General features: G+C 54.9%; 2 protein-coding genes across 2 annotated transcripts in view; both read left to right on the plus strand.

Moving 5' to 3' along the window:
- The first annotated feature begins 214 nt into the window (after window positions 1–214).
- Window positions 215–11745, plus strand: LOC131205681 (phosphatidylinositol 4-phosphate 3-kinase C2 domain-containing subunit alpha). Its single transcript, XM_058197885.1, has 9 exons — window positions 215–684; window positions 752–1533; window positions 3354–3854; window positions 3922–6817; window positions 6886–7284; window positions 7363–7563; window positions 10517–10713; window positions 10778–11022; window positions 11092–11745. The coding sequence occupies exons 1-9, from the start codon at window positions 215–217 to the stop codon at window positions 11269–11271; spliced, it is 5871 nt and encodes a 1956-aa protein (XP_058053868.1). The 3' UTR covers window positions 11272–11745.
- Window positions 11746–14320: 2575 nt separating this feature from the next.
- The window catches only part of LOC131216439 (cyclic AMP response element-binding protein A), a 78878-nt gene continuing 72774 nt past the window's right edge, over window positions 14321–20424 (plus strand). Inside the window, exon 1 of the mRNA XM_058210934.1 lies at window positions 14321–14374. Within this exon, the coding sequence (XP_058066917.1) occupies window positions 14321–14374 (54 nt within the window). The remainder of the gene's footprint in view (window positions 14375–20424) is intronic.

A 20424-nucleotide genomic window follows, 5' to 3' on the forward strand; every position in this document is an offset into this window, starting at 1 on the left:
AGCATAAGCCGCGGAGGCCGCAGTGGTGGGGTCCTGCGACGAAAATCGTGCTGCGCTATTGTTACGCAGCATACCTTTATCGACCTGACCGGGTTTTCATGGATACAATTTCGACGCAGTATTTTTGTTTCCTCGTCCTCTCTAACAGTTTGTTTGGTTTTTATTTCCAGAACGCACAAATATAGTACGTAAGAAACGCTCCAAAAAGGAAACCATGGCAACGAATCCGAACGAGATGGAAATGGAGAGAAAGTACCTGGCCGACATTGAGCGCGCTATGGCTCTGAGTTTGGAGTCGCACGAGCTGGAGAAGATCCGGGCCAAGCAGCGACAGATTGCGCCGGAGCTGGCCAAAGATCCGAAGGTTGTTTCACAAACGCTCGAAGAGTACCGAGCGTATCTGCAGCGTCGAGTGGCCTGTGGTACCGGTGGCGGGATATCCAGCTCTTTGACGCCACCGCTGACGGGAGAACCGCAGACGAGACGGCACAGTGATAGTCGCAATCCTGGGTTGTACAATGATCTGCAGCAACCCGCTTATCATCCGGGCAGCAACGGAACGGCACCGGTAACCAGTGGTCGTGACGAAGCGGACCTCATATCGTTCAGTGCTGTCCCGAAACCGCCCGATCCGCGGGAAGAAGCACACAATAATCTCAAGGAATTGGTCGATCAAATGCATCGGTAAGTGGCCATTGACTTTCATGTTCGCCTATGACCAGTACTCATTTTATACACATTCTTTCGACAGTCTGAACACACAGTCTGCCTCTGCCGGTGCCGGCGGTATGTACGATGCGGGACAGTTTAAAACTCAACGCAGTCTCAGTATGTCCTCGGCGTCGTACGGGTTTCATCCGGCAGTTTATCTTCCGGCCCCGGCAACCGTTCAGCCTCAACCGGCGCTCCTTCAAGGCCCGTTTAATGCAGCGACGGCCACTTCGATGCAACTGGTGCCCTACAATAGTCAGCAAGCGGCAAAACCAAAGCCTCTCACAGCGGAAGAGCTTCACCGGCTGTATAACAGTCCTCCGACGTATGCGGTGGCCACTGCCACCGTGCCGCCCGCTTACGCCACCTATACACCTCTCCCAGCGCAGTCTCAGGTACTACCTCAAGGATCGTTTGTGACACCGCCGGCGGTTGGCAGTGCGTTCCAGCCGCAACCTTCGGTGGCCGCACCACCGTTGGCACCTTACCACCATCAGCCAACGGCCAACATCATCGTCACCAATCCGGAAACGGCTCTCGTACACGTGCCGAAGCTGGGTGCAACAGGACGCTCGCTATCGCAGCCTCCGGCCACCCTTGCCGTTGCCACTTCGTCCAATCAGCGACAACCGTCGCCGGCACGCGAACCGGCCGTTGTGCTGCGACCGAAAAGTGATCCACCGGCCCCGGTCGCTGCGGATGGAAATCTGATCGATCTCGGGTACGAGGAGAACTCACGCGTATCCGTGCTGGAGGCGTTCGATCCGCTGCTCTGCGGCAATCGGTCGTCCAGTGGCAGCAGTGGCGGCGGGGACGACAAAGGTAAAGCACTACCACCACAACCAACACCACCAACATCTACAACAAAACACCATCATAGAACCACTCGAACGAACGCACAGTAAGCCATTGAGTGAGCCCTTGTTTTCGGATGATTTATTCCTTTCCGTTAAACGGCAAAGTGGTGGCAGTTTTGATACGTTCACATGAATCCGTTTTTTTACGTTCACAAATTTTCCATTTACTTGACACAGTATTTACGCAAGACGAGTATTGACAAAAAACAGTGAAACATTCAGCATTCAAAGCAGGAGCCAATCTATCCTTACGACACTGAATGCTAGATCCATGCTTTAAACCTTAAAGGTTGAGCGTACTTAGAACAAATGGTTACTTTGTTTCAACCTGCGCTGCCTCGAAAGGAACATCGTTAAAGAAGAGAAGTTGAAGAGCAGAATGTTTAATTAGCTTCGCGGCCTACGCGGTTTGGAGAAGCACGTCGCACGCTACGTCACGGCTGCCGTTTAGCAGCTGTGTAGCTGGCACCCGATACCGGGGCCGCGCCTTCCTGTTTATGGTGCACTGTGCGGCGGTCTTGTGTGTGGGCGATGTTCCTCAACCGATGTTCGCTATCAAGGCCGCGCGAATCTGACAAATCGGCGCTACGACTAATTACTTCATCCATTCAGGCGCTTCCTTAAGCAACGATAATGGGGGAAGTCTCGTTGCGACCTCTTAAAGAATTACTCTCAGTAGGTCCGCGGCATTATCGTGGATGGTCTGTTTCTGTTACTAGACTCCCTTTTGGGCCACCTTTGTGGGGTCTAAGAGTAGCGTTCCTTAGCTCCGTGTTCCTGGCCTTCGAATAACACTCTTTGCTATTATTAGTTTTTATTACTTTCATAAAAAGCTTTTTACGGCCATATTAATTCTCCGTTAGTGTAGGATTTGCTCAAAAACGTCTCTGCACCATTTGGACGTCGCGAAAATTCCCTCGTTTACAATCACTGACCTTTCCTGGAAAGATTGTTCTCTCTATTGGTGAATTACCGAACACACACTAATACGTGTTTATTATGACCAGAAACCCCTTGTGGCATTCACCTATCTGTTTAGGTTGTAGTAGTTTTTTTGGTTCAATCTTATCGGTGATTAGTGTCTTATCTTTCGCTATCGTCAATACATTTTGCTTGTTTTTGTTTCTTACGAAACGCACAAACACTGGTAGAGAAACGCAATTGATTAAGGAAGGAGTTCCGAAGTGGCCACAGTTGGTGTACTACTTTGGTTCAACGTGAGCATTAAACATTACCGTTGCCTTGATGTGTGAGGAGCATTCGAATAATGGCGCGAAAGATATAGACTGTCCGAGTGCGGCCACCTAAACGTCCGTTGAAGTGCCTTCTGTCCGGGGGTTTCCAGGAGCTTGATGCCAACCCTCCGCAAGCTCAACCTTAAAAATGGTGCTCAAAACTGGTGCGCGCTTCAACATTTGCTGGCTTAAAGATAGTGTTTAGTGTACAAACGACAAACGTTACGCCCATGCCCGTTAATGGCCACCTCAAAATGTTCAATAAAGTAGAAACAGAGAGTGTAAACGAGAGAAAGAGCTAAGTATTTTATTCGTTTTGTTTGAACCGTTGTGGCAAATGTAAAGAAGCCTTCACAGTCCGTGGCCTTGTCGTCCTGCGATGAGACTGTTCCGCAGGCGAAAACCGCCGTCCAGTGGTCTGAACTTCGTTCGTTCGGGTAGCCAAGGTGGGGTGTGGTTTGGTTGGTGGAAGATCACGGCACCGGTCTGCGGCCATTCATCTATTTTCTTTATTTTCTTTCCACTGACGGTGATCGCGTAACTTTTTCAGGCGATGATAACGCCTCGACGTACTACGAGGACTACGATCCGTTCGATTACATCTACAGCGGCGGTACGCAGTACTCGGATCCGGTGTACGATGCCGTCGTCAATCGGTCACTGTCGGACAAAACGGCCACACCGCTGTCGCCTTCCCAATCTCTGTACGGTGCGATCGGTGGCGTCCTTCCGCCTGGGACACCCGGTTCCGTTTCACTCTGTTCCTACGGGTGGACCGCTGCGGTGGAAGCGACCTCCATGCCCTCCTTAGCCGAGGGCACTGGGGAACCACCACCGTTGCCCCCTCGCAATTCGGGCGAAAGCTTCTATCACTCGATGCTGCGAGGTGTTCCGGCCGAGCAACCGCACTATGAAATCATGCAGCGGAAACCCGCGGTGGGCACAACCGAACGGCGCATGACACCGTACAAGCTGTACGAGAACGTGGTCGTGGCGAAAACCTACGACAAGGAACTGCTTGCCTTCTACAACTCGGTGAAACAGCTGAGAGGTTAGTGGCCCCACGGCCAACACCATCCGATCGCTCCATCATTATCTCCCGATTCTGTCTTCCGCAGGACAATTCCGTCACGATGATCCGCACACGAACGTGGGCCACGTGGTGGCGGCTGAGTTTGAGAACCGCTACCCGGAAGGCACCAGCATCAAGCTATTGGTGCATCCGGCCTTAGACTGCTTCGTGAATACCGGCCCGCAGCAGCCAAAGGGTCAGATCGAGGGGTACGGTGTGCCGATCCCGTTTACCTGTGATATTACGACAACGGTGGAGCACGTGATTGCCCAGGTGTACTGTGCACTCGAGGGCCAAGTCCGTCACACGGTCAGTGATTACCTGCTGAAGGCGATCGGCATCCAGGAGATACTCGGCGTGCGGTCGCGCCTCAATCAGTTACAGTGCGTGCACGATAGCATTAAGCTCGAGCACGACGTTCAGCTTGGATTTGTTCCGAAGACCGCCCGGACGATGAAGGCGATCGGCAGGACTGCCCAGGACGATGCACAGGATGCGGAGATACGCCATGAGCATCTGCTACCGAAGGAGTCTTCGAACGCGATCGGCTACGACGACCTGATGATCCTGCTCGAGACACTCGAGGCAGAGATCGAGAAGCTACAGTCGTCAGCCGATGATGGCCCCTCAGGGCGCACCATTCTAACCTGTTCCGGTGTGATACAGGCAGTGAAGGCAATCTGTAACCTTCTCGGGCCACTCGATACACTCGAAATTGCGAAAGCGATCGACGATCTGCGGTCGTGCTGTGATCATGGACAAACGGTGTACAGCTACGGTGATGGCGGCCAGGCCGAGTATAGCAACGGGAGCCTGGCGATCGTCTCGGAAAGTGGTGATTACGCGGAAGTGAAGCTGCGGCCGCGCACCGTCGCCGAGCAGGTGCGCTATCGTTGCAACGAAGTTCGGAACGCGATCCAGAGTTTGCTGGAAATCTACGTGCAAGCGTTTCGTGTCAATTTCTGTGTCAACGTGCCCGAGTACAGCGCCAATCCGATCTCGATCTGCAACATCTCGCAGTCGGTGATGGTGAACGTGTCGTGTTTGCACCGTCCGCCCATCCACTGGCGGCACGATGAGTACAACCTGGGCGTGCAGATCTATCATGGGGCGCGCTACATCAGCGAACCGTACGTTGTGCAGTGCTCGAACGAACTGTCCGGGATCTATCCGCGGCTAACGTTCGCTTCGTGGATCATGTTCCGCAATCCGGTCTGTACGCTGCCGCGCGAAGCCCGCCTCGTGCTCGTGCTTTACGGGTGCATCCGCGAACCGGTGGACGGCAGTGGCAGTGGGGAAGGTGTGAGTGGAACCGAGGATGGTGGATCGCAGGTGCTGGGAAACGGTGATGGTGGCCCGGGGGGGCGCGTGACAAAGGTTGAGCTCGGTTGGTGTTCGTTGCAGTTTTTCGACTTCGAACGGAAGATGATTCAAGGATCGTACCTGCTGCCGATGTGGCCCCCGACGACGGATAAATACTTTGGACCGGCCCCCTCGAAGGGCACGTACCCGATCGGGGGCAGTTTCCCCATCTTGGGGATAGAGATCCCTAGCTACGGTGGGGCGGTCGTGTTTCCGGAACCGATCCGCAACCTACCGCCCGTGGTGCAGCTCGACTTTCACAGTCTCGATCGCAATCTGCAGCAGGAATTGATCGACACGGCCGAACAGGGTTACTCGCCCGATAAGCTCGAGAAGCGGGAGGTCCTATGGGAGAAGCGCCACTACCTACACGCGTTCCCGCACGCCCTTCCGAAGATCCTGCACGCCGCGCACAGCTGGGACTATGCGTGTTTAGCCGATCTTCACGCGCTGCTAAAATCCTGGACCACGCTCAGCCCGGTGCAGGCCCTAGAGCTGCTGCTTCCGCGCTATCCGGATCTCGAGGTGCGTCGCCAGGCCGTCGAGTGGATCTCGACGATGGCCAACGATGAGTTTGGCGACTATCTGCCGCAGCTCCTGCAAGCCCTGAAGCACGACACGTACGAAGGTTCCCCTCTGGCGATGCTTCTTCTGAGCAAGTCGCTCGAATCACCGCGCATCGCTCACCACCTGTACTGGTTGCTGGTCCACAGCTTGCCGGGTGAGGCGCCCCAAAACATGCTCGACACCGGGGCCGGAGCTATTGCGGCGTGCGATGAGGTGCTCATGAATCAGGCACGCTACCATCGGCGCAATCAGTTGATGCTCCGATCGCTGCTGGCCATCTGTGGGGAGAAGCTAACGGCGCGGTTCCTCTCGCAGAACATGATGTGTCGCCGGTTGGGCGAGGTGGCGCAGAGTGTGAAGCTGGCGAAGGAATCGCACCGCGTGAGCACCCTCAAGCAGGGTCTCGAGTCAGTCAACCAGATGTTGATCGATAATCCGACGGTGCTTCCGCTGGAACCGGGCGCCGAGGTGACGGGAGTGATCGTGCGGAGCTGCAACTACTTCAACTCTAACACGCTCCCGCTGAAGATCAACTTCTGCGGGCCCGACCGGGTGACGGTGCCGGCGATCTTCAAAGCGGGCGACGATCTGCAGCAGGACAGCCTCACGATACAGATGGTGCGCATCATGGACAAGATGTGGCTCCGGGAGGGTCTCGATCTGAAGATGGTCACCTTCAACTGTGTGCCGACGGCGTACAAGCGGGGCATGATCGAGCTGGTGTCGGATTCGGAAACGCTGCGCAAGATCCAGGTCGAGTGGGGCGTGACGGGTTCGTTCAAGGACAAGTCGATCGCCGAGTGGCTGGCGAAGCAGAACCCGAGCCAGCTCGAGTACCAGCGGGCGGTCGAGAACTTTACGCGCTCGTGCGCCGGCTACTCGGTCGCGACCTACATACTCGGCATTTGTGATAGGCATAACGATAACATTATGCTCAAAACCTCCGGCCACCTGTTCCACATCGACTTCGGGAAGTTCCTGGGCGATGCGCAGATGTTTGGTAATTTTAAACGGTAAGACAGCGGGAGGGAGGGAATCAGCGGGTTGGCCCCGAAAGTAACCGTTCGCTCTTCTTCCGCAGTGATCGAACGCCTTTCGTGCTGACGTCCGACATGGCGTATGTGATAAACGGTGGTGATCGACCATCGGCCAAGTTCCACCAGTTCGTCGATCTGTGCTGTACGGCGTTCAACATCGTGCGCCGCCACGGTGACCTGCTGCTGCACATGTTCGCCCTCATGACCACCTCCGGCATCCCGGGGGTCACGGTCGAGGCGGTGAACTACGTGCGCAATGCGCTGCTGCCGGGTCAATCGAACCCGGAAGCGGCGGCCACATTCGCGAAGATGATCCACATCTCGCTCAAGTCGTGGTTCACACAGTTCAACTTCTTCCTGCACAACATCGCCCAGATGAAGTTCACGGCCGAAGCGGCCGACGACGGCGGCGAACTGCTGAGCTTCATACCGAGGGTTTACACGTGAGTAAACGGGTGCAGGATCCGGTAGCAGAGTCGGCTAACGGTCTAACGGATTGATCTTTCTCCCCATTGGCACAGCATGGCACAGGATGGGCGGCTGAAGTCCGTCACGGTGCACGGGTTCCAGAAGCGCTACGACCAGGAAAAGTATTACACCTACATTCTGAAGGTGACGCGCCAGAATCAGCCGGATCCGGCGTATCTGTTTCGCTCGTACAAGGAGTTTTGCGAGTTCCACCAGAAGCTATGCCTGCACTTTCCGCTAGCCAAACTGCACAGGTAAGCCAGGTGGCGAAAATGCTGGTGTTTCTCTATCAACAAAAGCCCTACTGCGAATTCCGGCGGCATGACGTCACCGCTTGCAGATGCCATCGCTGATAATTTGATAACAGGATACCGCGGGGGCTATCTTTTTCCTTTTGCTCTGACTCACTTTGTGCCCCGTCATGGCTACGGTTCCCGGCATTTTAGTCACACTCATCCGTGGTGGGGTCTTAAGATGCTAAATCCTTCGAACTGATTAGTCGCCGGTTTCGACCGTGTACTTTGAGCTTCTTTATTACGTTCCAACGAAACTCTCCTACAAATCTCGTCCCACGTGCTAATCTATGAGTTGTCGCGCTGTCTAAGCGGATGTTTCCGAAACGTTTGAGTCACTGGCACGCGCCCGGGTCACTGGCTCTGGCTGTGTCACGTCAGCCGCCCAGTCGCGGGATGACTCCTGTGGACGTGCTCGCTGATTGCGCATCCCTCGAAGTGTCCGGGGTTGGGCGACGGGTTCGGCTGGATTTCGCTGCGCCACGGTACCGTTGGCTTGCGGTTGTCGGAGTGCGGCCGGTGCGTTCCGCAGAACCTCCGGATCGATCTGTGTTTGGGCGGCCACCGTCTGGTTAATGTTTGAGCGATGTCGCTGCACAAAATCCCAGTTGAAGCCCTCATCATCGTCATCATCCGCAGTAGGTTCCGGAGTGTCCTTCTTCGCGTTTCGGTTCGGGAGCTCGATTTCCTCGAACTGCGGAGAGTCCGTCGGCGACGAATCGTTCGACGCATCGTTCTTTCGGGTCGTTCGCGGTGGTGGTGTTGGAACTTGGAATGTGTAAAGCGAACCCTCAGACGTGACGGTTTCTACCGCGGCCGGGCTGTCGGATGGTGCCGGTGGTGGCGCCGGAGCTCGCTTTTTGAGGATCGACTTCGGTTGCGGCGGTGAGGCGGGTAATGGTGGCGTTGGAACACTAGAAACCACTAGCACCGGTTCCCGTTGAGGTGGTGGTGACGTTGGTGGACTTTCCGCCGCCCTTTCCGCCACCCTTTCGGCCGGCGGACTGTTGTTACTGCTGCTGGCAGGCCGCATTTTGACGCGTTCGAAGAAGGTCTGGAAGGAGTCGTTCGCTGATTCCGTTGCTGACGGTTCATCGGAAGACCTCGGCGCTCTGGCCTGGTCAAACTCTGGCTCGGGGCTCATAGAGGACAGTGATGAAGAGGATAGCGAAGGACTTGACGCCCGGCTAAGCGGTAAGCTCGTGGCGCTTCTGGTTCGCGGAATCGGCAGAACACGCGGCGAAGCTTCTCGGACGGGGTGGTCCGTGGTCAGTACCTCCACAGACTGTGCCGCCAAGAACTGGGTGGCTGGGCGCGACACGTACCCGTAGATATCGGAACTTTCTGACTCGTCCGAAGGTCGTGCCGCTGCACTGTGCGCTTCGGTGTACACCGCTGGCGGCGTCGGTGGTACGCTGGGCGCTATAGTGGCCTCGGACCTTGCCTTTGCCAGTCCGCGCCTAACCGGCGGTTGCGGTGGAGAGTAAGAAGGTTCGGGTGGCGTCTCAAGGTGTCGACCGTTGCTCAATGTGGTCACACTCGTTCGCTCTATCTTATCGGACTTCCTATCACCGGCCGATGGTGAAGCGGAAACATAGACCGGCGCTCGGCTAACGGAGGAGATGGTCGCGGGGATTTTCGGTGGCGGTGGTGTGGGCGTTGCTGCCACGCTTCTCCTCGTCACCGATCGGCCATCGTTCTCCGATCGGGCGGACGGACTGTTGCTGGTTCCCGCCGAGGGATTGCTTGGCCGGAAAGCTGTTGGGGGACGTGAATGGTCAATGGCCGTCAGCTTTCGAAGCCATGCTGGCAGGAAACTTACTGGCACGTGCGATCGCTTGTGGCGGTGGTTCCCAGTAGGACGATCGGACCGGCTCTACGAAGCCCTCAAAGTGGGTACTGTGTCGATACACTCCCGTTACGGTGCCACTTGCGGTCTGTTTGGAAAAGGCTTAACGTTAACGGTTGTTCCAACAACCCGACGGCCATCATCGCCGCAGCTTACCTCCTTGCGACGGTTGCTCCTTTCCGGTGCCGGTGGGTTCCCCTCGAAGGTGATCCTTCGACGGAACCATCGTAACTTAATTCCCATTTTCTGTGCTGAATCAGCAGTCTTCTGGACACGATTGACAAGGGCACTGTCTTCTTCTTCTGTAGCGCCACTCTAGCTGACCACTGGAAGCGGCTGACGGTTGATGACTGGTTCCGAAATGGCCACGGAGCTCTTGGTGACTCGGTGACTGATAATGGTAACGACTCAGGTGGCGTCGATTGTCGGCTGAAAGTGATTTGATGGTCGATCGCCCGTTTGATATCTTATCACAACCGGAGCGACCAATGAAACGACAGCCAAATGTGCCAAGTGTGTGTGCTGTAAATGCGAGGGCGATATTGCGCCGGATGGCACCCGGGGGGTGCGACGGTGCTGGGGGTTTTGTTTTCAAAGATAACGCATACGCAAACACGTATTTGATGGTTTTTTTCCCTCGGTCATTTGTTCCAATTGTTTGGAGGAAAAAGTCAAGGGCTGTCCACATATTTATCCTTCAAGACTCCGTTTTGTCTACGGGACCCTACATTCATCGACGATCGCTACAATGATCCACAGCAATTGGCGTTACATCAACACCGCTTCTTTCGGGTTCGCTTCGTCGTGACTTTGGCCACAAGCACCTATTGCGCCGTTATCTGAGGCAACAATTGAGCTAACTGTTTTACTGCTACCCTAACGCCACCACGAGCCCCATCCACTGTCGTGCTCGTCCTTCGTGGCCGGAATCCGGGTTCCAGAGGGCAATAAACAATATCTGTTTTTTGAACTGTTTGTTCCTTTATCCAATTGATTCCGTCGGCTTTTGAGTGCGCGATGAATTACCCAATGATGGTTGCTGACCTCTTGCCTTATCTTACACAGCTTGCCGTCCGGCATTCACGTGGGCCGCTCGAACGTCAAGGTCGTTGCCGAACGTCGTCTTCCAGAGATACGCCAGTTTCTCATCTCGCTCTTCAATTCGGCAGATGAAATTGCACATTCCGATCTAGTTTATACGTTCTTCCATCCGCTGCTGCGCGACCAACAGGAGGCCGACATACACGCGGCCAAGGTGAAAGGTAAACAAGGGGGGGCCCAAAATCTTCGGCCTTCGTTCGCAAAACGCTAACTGTCCCATTTCAGGTAATCCGGCCGCGATCGAAGCCAGTCAGCCGCCGCAGCTCGGCGGCAAGATAAAGATTTCACTGCAGTACCACCGGGACACGCTGATCGTGATGATACATCACGCGCTGTCGCTGCCAACGACCCCGAGCGGCCAGCCCCCGAACACGTACGTCAAGGTTTATCTCAAGCCGGACGGCACGAAGGCGACCAAACGCAAAACCAAAGTCGTCCGGAAGAACTGCAATCCTAGCTTTATGGAGACGGTAAGCAAAACGGATCCACCGTCCGAGGCCATCCACTGAACGTTCGTTCTGTCTGTCCACCCAATGTAGTTGGAGTACCGATTGCCGATCGAGTTCATCCAGAAGAAGGTGTTGCACGTAACGATCTGGTCCCACGATTCGCTCCAGGAGAATGCATTCCTCGGTGGGTTCGAGCTACCGCTGGCGGAGATTGATCTGCGCCGGGAAACGCTCCAGTGGCACCAGCTGGGTTACCTGACGCGATCGTAGGCCCCCGTTCTACGATCTACTACAGCTCGTGTGCGTACGTGTGTATCTTTTCCTGTAATTTTGTGATGATTTTGTATGAGTGTTGCTTTGCCCATTAAGTTTTCTATTACCTAATATGTCACTGTTAGTTTGTCACAATATACTCAAAAGCGAGCGAGTCCGAGGAACAGTAGTATCGGCAGGCATTTGCAGCAGCTGGCGGCACCTGGGTTCCGTGCCGAAGTGCATGTATTAAGAGTCAGCAAGGTTGTACGGGGAAAACGGAACGAAAGTAAGATCAGATGAGCTATTTTATGCATTTTTAGCAACACGCGTTTAGTAACGTTACACAGGCTTCAACTTCGTTTCGTGAGCTTCTCGCAGCTTGGAACGCCAACAGATGGAACCGTTTAGAGTTCACCCCATTAGAGAATCCAACGGCAGTCGGAGTGTAATGTGTATGTGATTAAAGTGCTTTCGTACTGCCGTGTTCTGTTCGTGTTCGATTCTGTGTTAGTCGGAAAAGGATATTTTATATTTATTTTGATCCTCAATGGGAGACAACACGTGTGACAAGAAGCACGCCGATAACACACCGAATTGGACGAGAGGAGTGAGAATTGCATCTATATTAAAAGAGAAAACATAGAAACGAAACTCTGCGCCGCACCATTGCTTTATCGAAAGAAAAAGGACCATCCGGTGGGGGAATGTCCTTATCTGTTCCCGGAAGATGCCGGAAGCAACGCGAGCACGACGCTTTCTGTGCCCTATCGCCACTCATTGCTGGTGCCCCCTACGGTTGTGGAATGTGGCCAAAAATGCACGAGAAATAATTTATTTAGTGACTTGCCGATACATTTGGCGAAACATGCGCCTGATTTCAATCATGAAAGTTCTTTTTCAGCTCGATATCTTATCTCACTGTTTGATGCTGCTGTTTTGGGAATTTTTAGCCACTGATAGCATTTTAACGTTCGCAGAGTAAATTAATATGAATACTGTATTCAAATCATTTGCCCCAAAATTCGATTTGTTTCCCGTGCAAACTTTTCAGTCAACCTCAGCTAGCGTTGCGACCGTGCAGCCGGTTGTCTCACTCTCTCAAACGCTGCCGGTTGCCAGTGCCAGAGTGCGACGGCAATATAAACAAAATTGCGCGTGCAACAGGTTTCGAAAACGCTTCCACTTACAACCCAAACGCTTCGAGTTACGACCCAAACGCTTCCAACCGTGGTTTTCGAGCAGCAACAGGCGGAATTTCCTCAGGTTCAAAATTCAAATTTGCTATTTCGCTCTAGCGTCAGCCATCTCTTTCCCGTTCCGGTGGACTTCGGGCTAACTTCGGCATTTAGAGCCCGGGAACGTTGCGTTCCGGAACCGAAGCGAGAGAAACAGAGAGAAAGAGAAAAACAGTCCAGTGCGAAGCGCGCGTCTGGAAATTTCAAATTATTCTGCCTCTCGACCGTTGGGTTGCACCTCAGTAGGAAAACATCGCCTCTCGCCCTAAAGGCTAAGATCAAAAAGTGAAGTATCTGTTCTTATCAGCTTAAACTGATTTTTGGAAAGGGGGAAGAAAGTTCGTGGCTCAAGCTCACAGTGTAAGGATAATAACACCTCAGCCGGAAGCTGCGTGCCGGTTAAGAGAATATCCGTCACAATCCGTGAACTACCAGAGTGTCGAGTGTCCAAACAGTGTCCTCTGCGAATATATTCCCGATATTCACCGCAACAGCTCCGTGCTTGACAGAAGAAAATAAGAAACAAATCCTCCGCGTCCGTGAAGTGAAGTCCGTGGTTCTAGTTTGCCGCCGGTTTCCAGGGCAACCGAGAGAAAGAGGAGCAGAGTTACAGATCGTGCAGCGAGTGCGTGAAGTAAGTGGCGCTGCGTCGACGAGCCCTCGATCCGCCGTCGGCCCGGCATTGGCGGTGGTACAATTGCGTGCGAGATAATGGACTTCCTCCCTTCGGCGTCGCCAGCAGCAGCAGTAGCGTCGGATTGAAGGGCCCACACGGGGGCGATAGGAAGCGCGGCGAGTCCGCGGGGTGCGTAAGTACCGGAAAGTGTCGTCAGAGACCACCGAGAGAGAGAGAGAGAGAGAAGGAGAGAGACCCGCCGCCGCCGGCGACAAGCGAAGAAATCGTTTTCGATGTTGATAACCGATGGATGGAGTAATAATCGCAGTTTTGTCATAACGCCCTGAAAAGCCTTTCGTGGTGGGACACACACATCGGAACACGCAGGGCCCGACCGAGTCGTGATTCGGTGAACTCCGGAGAGACGGGGCCAACAAGCATATCAACAAGTGGTTCCCGACGGACCGCGTGACGTTCCGACCGACCGACCGACCGAAAAGCGTTCGGTTCTCGGTGTGGCCTCGAGTGTGGAAAGAATTTTGATGAGAAACCAGCGTGCCGCGCCAGGAGTTGAGTTTGTGCCCAGTGGACCGGTTTCACTATCATTCCCGGGTTTGCTCCAGAAGCGACCGGCGAGAGGCCAGTGTGGAACGCCACATAATTAGAGCCAATTAGCGGCGGAAAAGGCAGTCCGTGCCCCCGTGCGGTGCTGGTTCGTGGTTTTGGGAAAACTCGGAACCCAAGGAAGTCCGGAACGGTGCGGTGTTCTGTTTCTTCGATTGTGATAGACCGTGGCGGACGTGCCTCCCCAAACTCTTTACGCGTCGCGTGCGTGTTCCGGAACCGGAACTTGCAGCCTGCAAGTTGGAAAGTGTATCTCGCGCCGCGTGCTGTGGAATGTGTCCCCAGGTCAGCCACGACAGTGACGCGGAGCGTATCGGGTGACGCCGCCAATCGAGTGGAGTGATTTTCGAAGGAGCCAAAGCGGAAGTGTCGGAAGCCGCCGGAAGAAACCGAATTACAAACCGATCGACCCGCGAGAAAGAGGTCGTACCCTGTTCGTGCCTGCAGAAGGGTCGTCCTGTGAGGGTTGTGTTTTTTGGCGGAAGGAAGTTTCGACACGCTCGTGTGCTGTGCTATCGGCGTTCGATTCGGGGACCACCGCGAGGCACCCGTCCACCAAAAGGCCGTCAAGCTGGAGTACTTAAACGCGATGGATTTCGACGACGGAGACCTGAAGGACATCTGGGACACCGATCTCGATGCGGTAAGTGATGCTGACGCAGGATGTAACATATGGTACCGCTTGTGCCGCTTTTCCTCAACAATTTTCGCCAACATCCAACTCTTTGAAGGCACTTGTCTGGCCGACCCACCACACGAGTGGCAAAGAAAATACGGGAACGCTCAATAATAACAGTCTCGCAGCCCGAGATGCAGTCACATTGCAGTGCCGGGTGCACTTGGGCCCTTTCCGAGTGGCCGCCCATCGGAGCGAAGGAATCCCCAAAGTGAATGTTTTTCCAGACGCACATAAACACGGCGGTGGCGGTGTCGGTGGTGGCGGCTGCGACTCCGGCCATGTGTCCGGGGACTGGACCGTGTTGGCGTATCTGGCCAAGTCAACCGGAACGACCGAGCGGAGCATCGTCGTCGGGCGTTGAAGGAATGTTTTTAAGATTAGAATCGAAATAATGCGCCGAAAGGCTATGGGTGCGAGCGAGAGGACCGATCGGGGTATGGTAAAGTAATTGAAACATGTGCCGGGGCAAGTCGTGGCCGGCCGGCGCACATGTGCTGTTCGATTTATGCGCCGACGGTGGTACCGCCCGGGATGCTCCCCGCGCACTCGCCACTTCCGCACCAGGAACTGGGTCAAGTCGTCGCGTCGAGTTTTCCCTTTGGTGCTCGGTGGAAAACTCGACGCGAAGATTGATTTGGGACGGACCTCGGGACCGAAAGACCTAATCAATTGCTGGTGTTCAACTATTATTTCGATTACTTGGTTTTTGGTTTATTATTTTATCGTCCCCTTCTTCCGTGGGCCTCTCTCTCTCTCTCTCTCTCTCTCTCGGAGTGAGTTTTTTTTGCCCGTCAAAGAAGTGAAAGTAAAATCGAATGTCTCGCCCGACCGGACGCCCTATGTATTGGTCTATGTCCTGTGTGTCTCTCTTTCGCTTGCTGTCTCCGTCTCACGGGAAGCCCTTTGGAATTTTCCACCCCCCTGCCCGCAGTGTCTGTGGAGGTCAATCCCTTGCCCCGATCGATGCCCGACCCGGACTGGCTCGCATAGAACTCGGTCCCGGTTTCCGGTCACCGGTCACAATGGACGCGACATAAATCGATTAGGCAATAGAGAGTCGAACGTCCCTCCTCTTGTCCACCCACTGGCCGCCCGACGGCGGCGGCGGCGGCGACGTTCCGGGTTGCTCTCCGGCTAAGCGACAACCAATTCCGTGCAGCGAACCGTCACTGATTGCACTTGCGTTAGCCATTCCAGCTCACTCAGAAAGCAGAGGGAGAGAGACAGCGGGTTTTTCTCGCTCTCTCTCGTGGGGGAGTAAAATCTCCCCCGCCATAAAAGAAAATTCACCCACGCGGCGAAAAAAAAAGAATCTCTTCACTAAAACCAAAACCACTGACTAGCTGCCTGGCGGCCGGGGTGGCGGGCTGGGCGGTGGCCAACTACAATAGAAATCATGACACCTCCAACACTCCCACTCGCGACCGCGCCTCGTTGCGTTGTTGTTGTTGTTGTTGTTGTGGGCTGTCAATGGAAAATGACAAAAGAGCAATCATCAGCCCCACGACCATTTTCATCACCGAAAGGCTTTTAGGGGTTTTCCCCCACATCGGTTAGTGTGAGTGGGGATGTGTGCCGGGACAGTGGGCTCATAATGCACGTCTACGGGCGTTGTAGTGTCAACGCCGTTCCGTGGTGCCTCATAAAATCCTCTCGCTTTCAGTGGTCCGACTCCTCAGCAGGAGCTAATCGACGGACCGGCGCAACAATCGGACACCGCACACCAGCACCGGAGGGCATATGTGTGGTGTGGTCTCACCGCGCAGATTAATTCCTATCGTGACATTACAAAATTTCGGTTCCAATTACCCCGCTCCGCCCCGGTACGTCACGTGGCCCCCGGCGCTTGTCTGGGTGGGTTTTTTTTTCCTGGGCGCTGAACGTTCCAGACTCCAGACTGGCGAGTTCGCAGCCACCGGTTTGCCCCGGTTTTGCGTAAACTCCAGCTGGAGGTTCTCCGGAATCCGCCGCCGGTGATTTATGGCCGTCGTTCTGCTTGTGAAGGTGGCCGTGAAGGTGGCACAATCGGCCAACACTGGATGCCGATTACAAGACGGTAAATAAAAAGAGTGCGGCTCGCCCGTCCATCACCGCCTATCGATACGTGAGGTCTATTGGCGTGTATAACGCCACACGCGATGACCAATCCTCGCGGATCCGGTGAGCTGCCCGGTGCGTGTAATTGTGTGTGCAGGTCTGCGTGATAACGCCTCAAAAGGTTTACGTAACAGGCCAGCAATCTTATCGACCCCGCTCCCCACCAAACCTCGATGGCCCCGGGGCTAATCTAATCGAAGCTAATCTGGCCCGGGGGCCCCGGAGGGCCTCACAAAAGTGCATAGCACGTAGTGGACCGGATCCGGATTAACGGAATTGGCGTTCGAACTAGTGGCCCGGTAATTCGGTGGCCCCTGTTGGGGATGTCATGTCCGGTGATCGGACACGCGATAAGACCTCACCGGATCGGAGAGTGTTTAGTACGTCGTTTAGATTAGGGCCCAGTTTCCGGTCCGTCGCCAAAAATTATGGCACGAACTTCCTGGGGCTTCTATAGAAGGGAATTTACAACTCTACGCTACGGGGGAAAACCCCCAATGTTCCGGTTGTTCCCGGTTGGGGACTCTAAAAATAAAGAGGGGTGTGCGGCACCGGGCACCTGTCTCGTTTCGCGCCCTCGTTCACCTGAGTCATTCAAACGAGTTGCGTCATAGCGATGCTTGACGCAGCCGCATCGTGTCATCAGTTGCTAATTTACGGTACGATCCAGATTAGAACCCGAGAGCGGGAGCGGATTTAGCAGAAGGGCACTCACGGAACGCGGATACGTTCGGCGGAAGTATGTAAATCCGTGAGTGGCACCGGGAGATGCTGTCAAATCCTGGATCCTCTTTGTTACTAGGCTGTTCAATAAGTTCCTCGATGAGAAAAAAACAAATTTTTATGGTTTGAGATACACGTTATTATTCAGTATGGTCTCCCTGAACATCACTACGTTGGTTCTAACGAGACTCCAGTTCAAGAATTCCTACCCCTGAAGAGACAAATACGCTTCCGCAGCTGTTATGACGTCATCATTTGATGAGAAACGATATTCACGCATGATTTTTTTTGGGTCTGGAAACAGATGGAAGTCGCTAAGGGCCAAATCTGCTGAATAGCTGCCGTTCGAGCTTTTTGAACAGCCCAATATGTAACCGTAAAACACCTTTTGGCTTTACCGCTCTCGGGATCACATTCTTTAGGTCCGAACCGGGTCCTGTCCTGTGGAAAAGAAGTGTGCCAGAGATAAATGCTTCTTGCGAACTGTTTCCCGACTGTATTTACAACCTCGTTTCGCGCGAATCGTTCTCGTTTAGCTTCTCTGTCTACACCGCGCAAGTGATAAGACGAGGTTGATCTTCTGACCCCCGGGGCCACCCCCGGGGATTCTCTGTCCAATCGGTGTCTCCCGTGTCCTGCGCCCTGAGTGATCGCTTTATAGCGTAGCTGTTTGCACGCTCTCCAGGCCGGTGGTTGTTCCGAGAATTTCTCATCCCGTGTGGGGATTCTTGGGAAATCTCCCAAGATTGCTGGTGGGACTGGTGGTGGCGCTGGTCAACAGGGGCCGCAGGTACGTGAATGTGTTGACCAACCACACTGGCTCGAGAACTGCAAGCAAGTCGAGGCGTTGGAGCCAACGTTTGATCTGAGCGGTCTGATAAGCGGTGATATCGTAACCCACTCGACGGAGGACCACCTGGGCCGAGACCTGGTAGGTCCGGTGGGTGGGGCGTGTGCGCACGCGTTGCCAATCAAGTGGCGGTTCAAGTGGCCGCGGGAAATTACGCCAGCGTGCGAAGCAACCCTCCGGGCCCTCCGGTGCAGTGTCGCCAATCCACAGGTGTGTTCTGCAAGAAGCGAACACCGCGGAATGGCGATTCGCGGCATTTTTATAGCTGGCCGGCCAGCGCCTTGATACGGCCCGGGGAAGAGGGGCGCCCATTGAAATCTACTTTTACGAGGGGCAAATTGGGTGAACCGCGTTTTGCAGAGATAAGCCGCGGACAACGACGCAGTCCGCTTCGGCTTCTACGCGCCGCCTGAAGTAGCTGGCCGAAGGAATCCCTCCCCAAAGGGAGGGCCTCTATCGGGCCGGGAGCTTGTTTTTGACGCTTTTCGCCTTTCGGTGATTTGGGACTGCCCGGCTTATCGCAGGTGCATGATGGGGGCACTCTGTAGACTTCGTCGTCATCGACGTCGTCTTAATCAATTATTCTTGAAGCTCGATGAGATTGTTCTCGAAACGCGGGGGGCGATTGGGGCGAGAGAGAGACTGAGAGTCAGTAGAGGGACCGAGGCGACCTTGGGCGTCGAACGGGTTTTTTGGGGCCCCGGCAGGTTGACGCTTGATAATGTGGATTGACGACGATGGGAAATCCAGCTCCAGCTCCAGCTCCAACGCCAACGACCTCCCTCGCGGGAAGTAATCTGGGCTCGGGGCCCCTTTCGTCCTTGAAGTGCCGTTGATTAATTAATGAGCGGCCTCCCCGGTGAGCTGGGGGACTTGCTGGCTCACGAACCACTCGGAGGTCGGTGCTCTCGCCGCGCACAACAGGTGAAGCGAAACAGCTCACTTCCCGCGCCGGGGCCGGAAGTCGATTTGCGCTTCAACAAGCCACTACTTCCGTCCCGTGCCGATTAGTCATCTCGCGGGCCTCGCTCTTAGTAACGGCCAGAAACCAATTTAAGGGGCCTAATAAACAACTCCCCACTATCGTCGCTGCTGCCTCCGGTCAGCTCCGGTCGATAAGCGGCCAGCCGCAAGAATTAAGCGTTTCCTGCGCGTCCACCCGTCTGATAACGCCCCGGTCTGGAACGCGTGGAGCAACCTCCGCCAGCCAATCGGGCCCGGTAAGTGCGAAGGGGAGGTGAGAGTAAACTTGTTACCGACAAACTTGCCAAGTTCTTCCGGCAGAACCAAGAGAGGCTGGTGGGCTGGTGGGCTGGTGCAAACACACATTCCCGGCCAGTGGGTAAACATCGCAGCTGCATCTCCGGCCTTCTGAGGACCTGGGCCCTGTCTGTCTGATCGTCACTCACGTGCCATTCGTTTACGTTGAGATAGCCCCGGACATTACTTTTATTGCTGTGTGCATCCGTGCAGAGGCTTCCGTCCCGGTGAAAACCATGACCTCCGAGCTCTCAGCGACAATGTTGTAGTCCCTCCCGGTGTAGTCAGGTGCTCGGGCAAAATCTTCAACAGTGCGCATGATGCCTGCATTCTAACGTGTGTGGTATGGCGGGGGTCCAAGCAATCATCCAGAGACCCGAGGGTCTGACGCCCGCGGGTCTCTAGGAGTGCCGTGGGAGAGATTACCGTTATGCTCCACTCCGATCCCCGAGCTCCCCCAAGGTTGGCTTCTGAGGAAAGGGAAACAGAATTCTCCAGGGTGGGGTTCGGGTGCCTTCCCCCAGCTCACCCGAACTTCCGCTTGTCCAGAAGAGGCCCCTCCAAGTAGTGGGGCTCCTACACGCTCCATTGCTACACGCAGACAAACACAGGCGTAGACGTTGTTGCTACTCCGCGCGGTTCTTCGCTCTGATAGCTGGCGGCTGCAGATCGCGTCTCCCCGGAGTAGACACCCGCCCAGAGGCCCGTCTCGAGAGAGAGAGAGAGAGAGAGAGCGTGAGAGGCGAGTCGTGTGATGATCGCGTGTGGCTATGCTACCAACCGGCCACGCACGAGTGAGTCGACGGCGCGGCTCCCCGACGGCGTGCGATCGCGATCGTGCGGCCTCCTAAAACCCCCGCCGGCAAAGGAAATGCCTCAGCGGTGACTCCTGCCCTCCACGCCAGCAAGCCCTCCAGCAAGACCTCGTTCGGCGTTCTGCTCCAGCCACAGGCTGATGATGGCTGATCAAAGCGGAAGTTGAAAATGAAAGACCAACCCGCGGAAAGAAACCAGTCAAGAAAGGGAACGATAAAGAGAGAGAGAGAGAGAGAGAGAGAGAGAGAGAGAGAGAGAGAGAGAGAGA

This window comes from Anopheles bellator, chromosome 1 (genome assembly GCF_943735745.2).
Source record: "Anopheles bellator chromosome 1, idAnoBellAS_SP24_06.2, whole genome shotgun sequence".
NCBI lineage: Eukaryota > Metazoa > Arthropoda > Insecta > Diptera > Culicidae > Anopheles > Anopheles bellator.

Bases quoted from the DNA above. Each gene is read 5' to 3' on its own strand.
- LOC131205681 (XM_058197885.1), top strand. From the start codon at position 215: ATGGCAACGAATCCGAACGAGATGGAAATGGAGAGAAAGTACCTGGCC. The intron at 7,285-7,362 runs GTGAGTAAACGG...CCATTGGCACAG, and splicing joins TTCATACCGAGGGTTTACAC to CATGGCACAGGATGGGCGGC. The intron at 10,714-10,777 runs GTAAACAAGGGG...GTCCCATTTCAG, and splicing joins ACACGCGGCCAAGGTGAAAG to GTAATCCGGCCGCGATCGAA.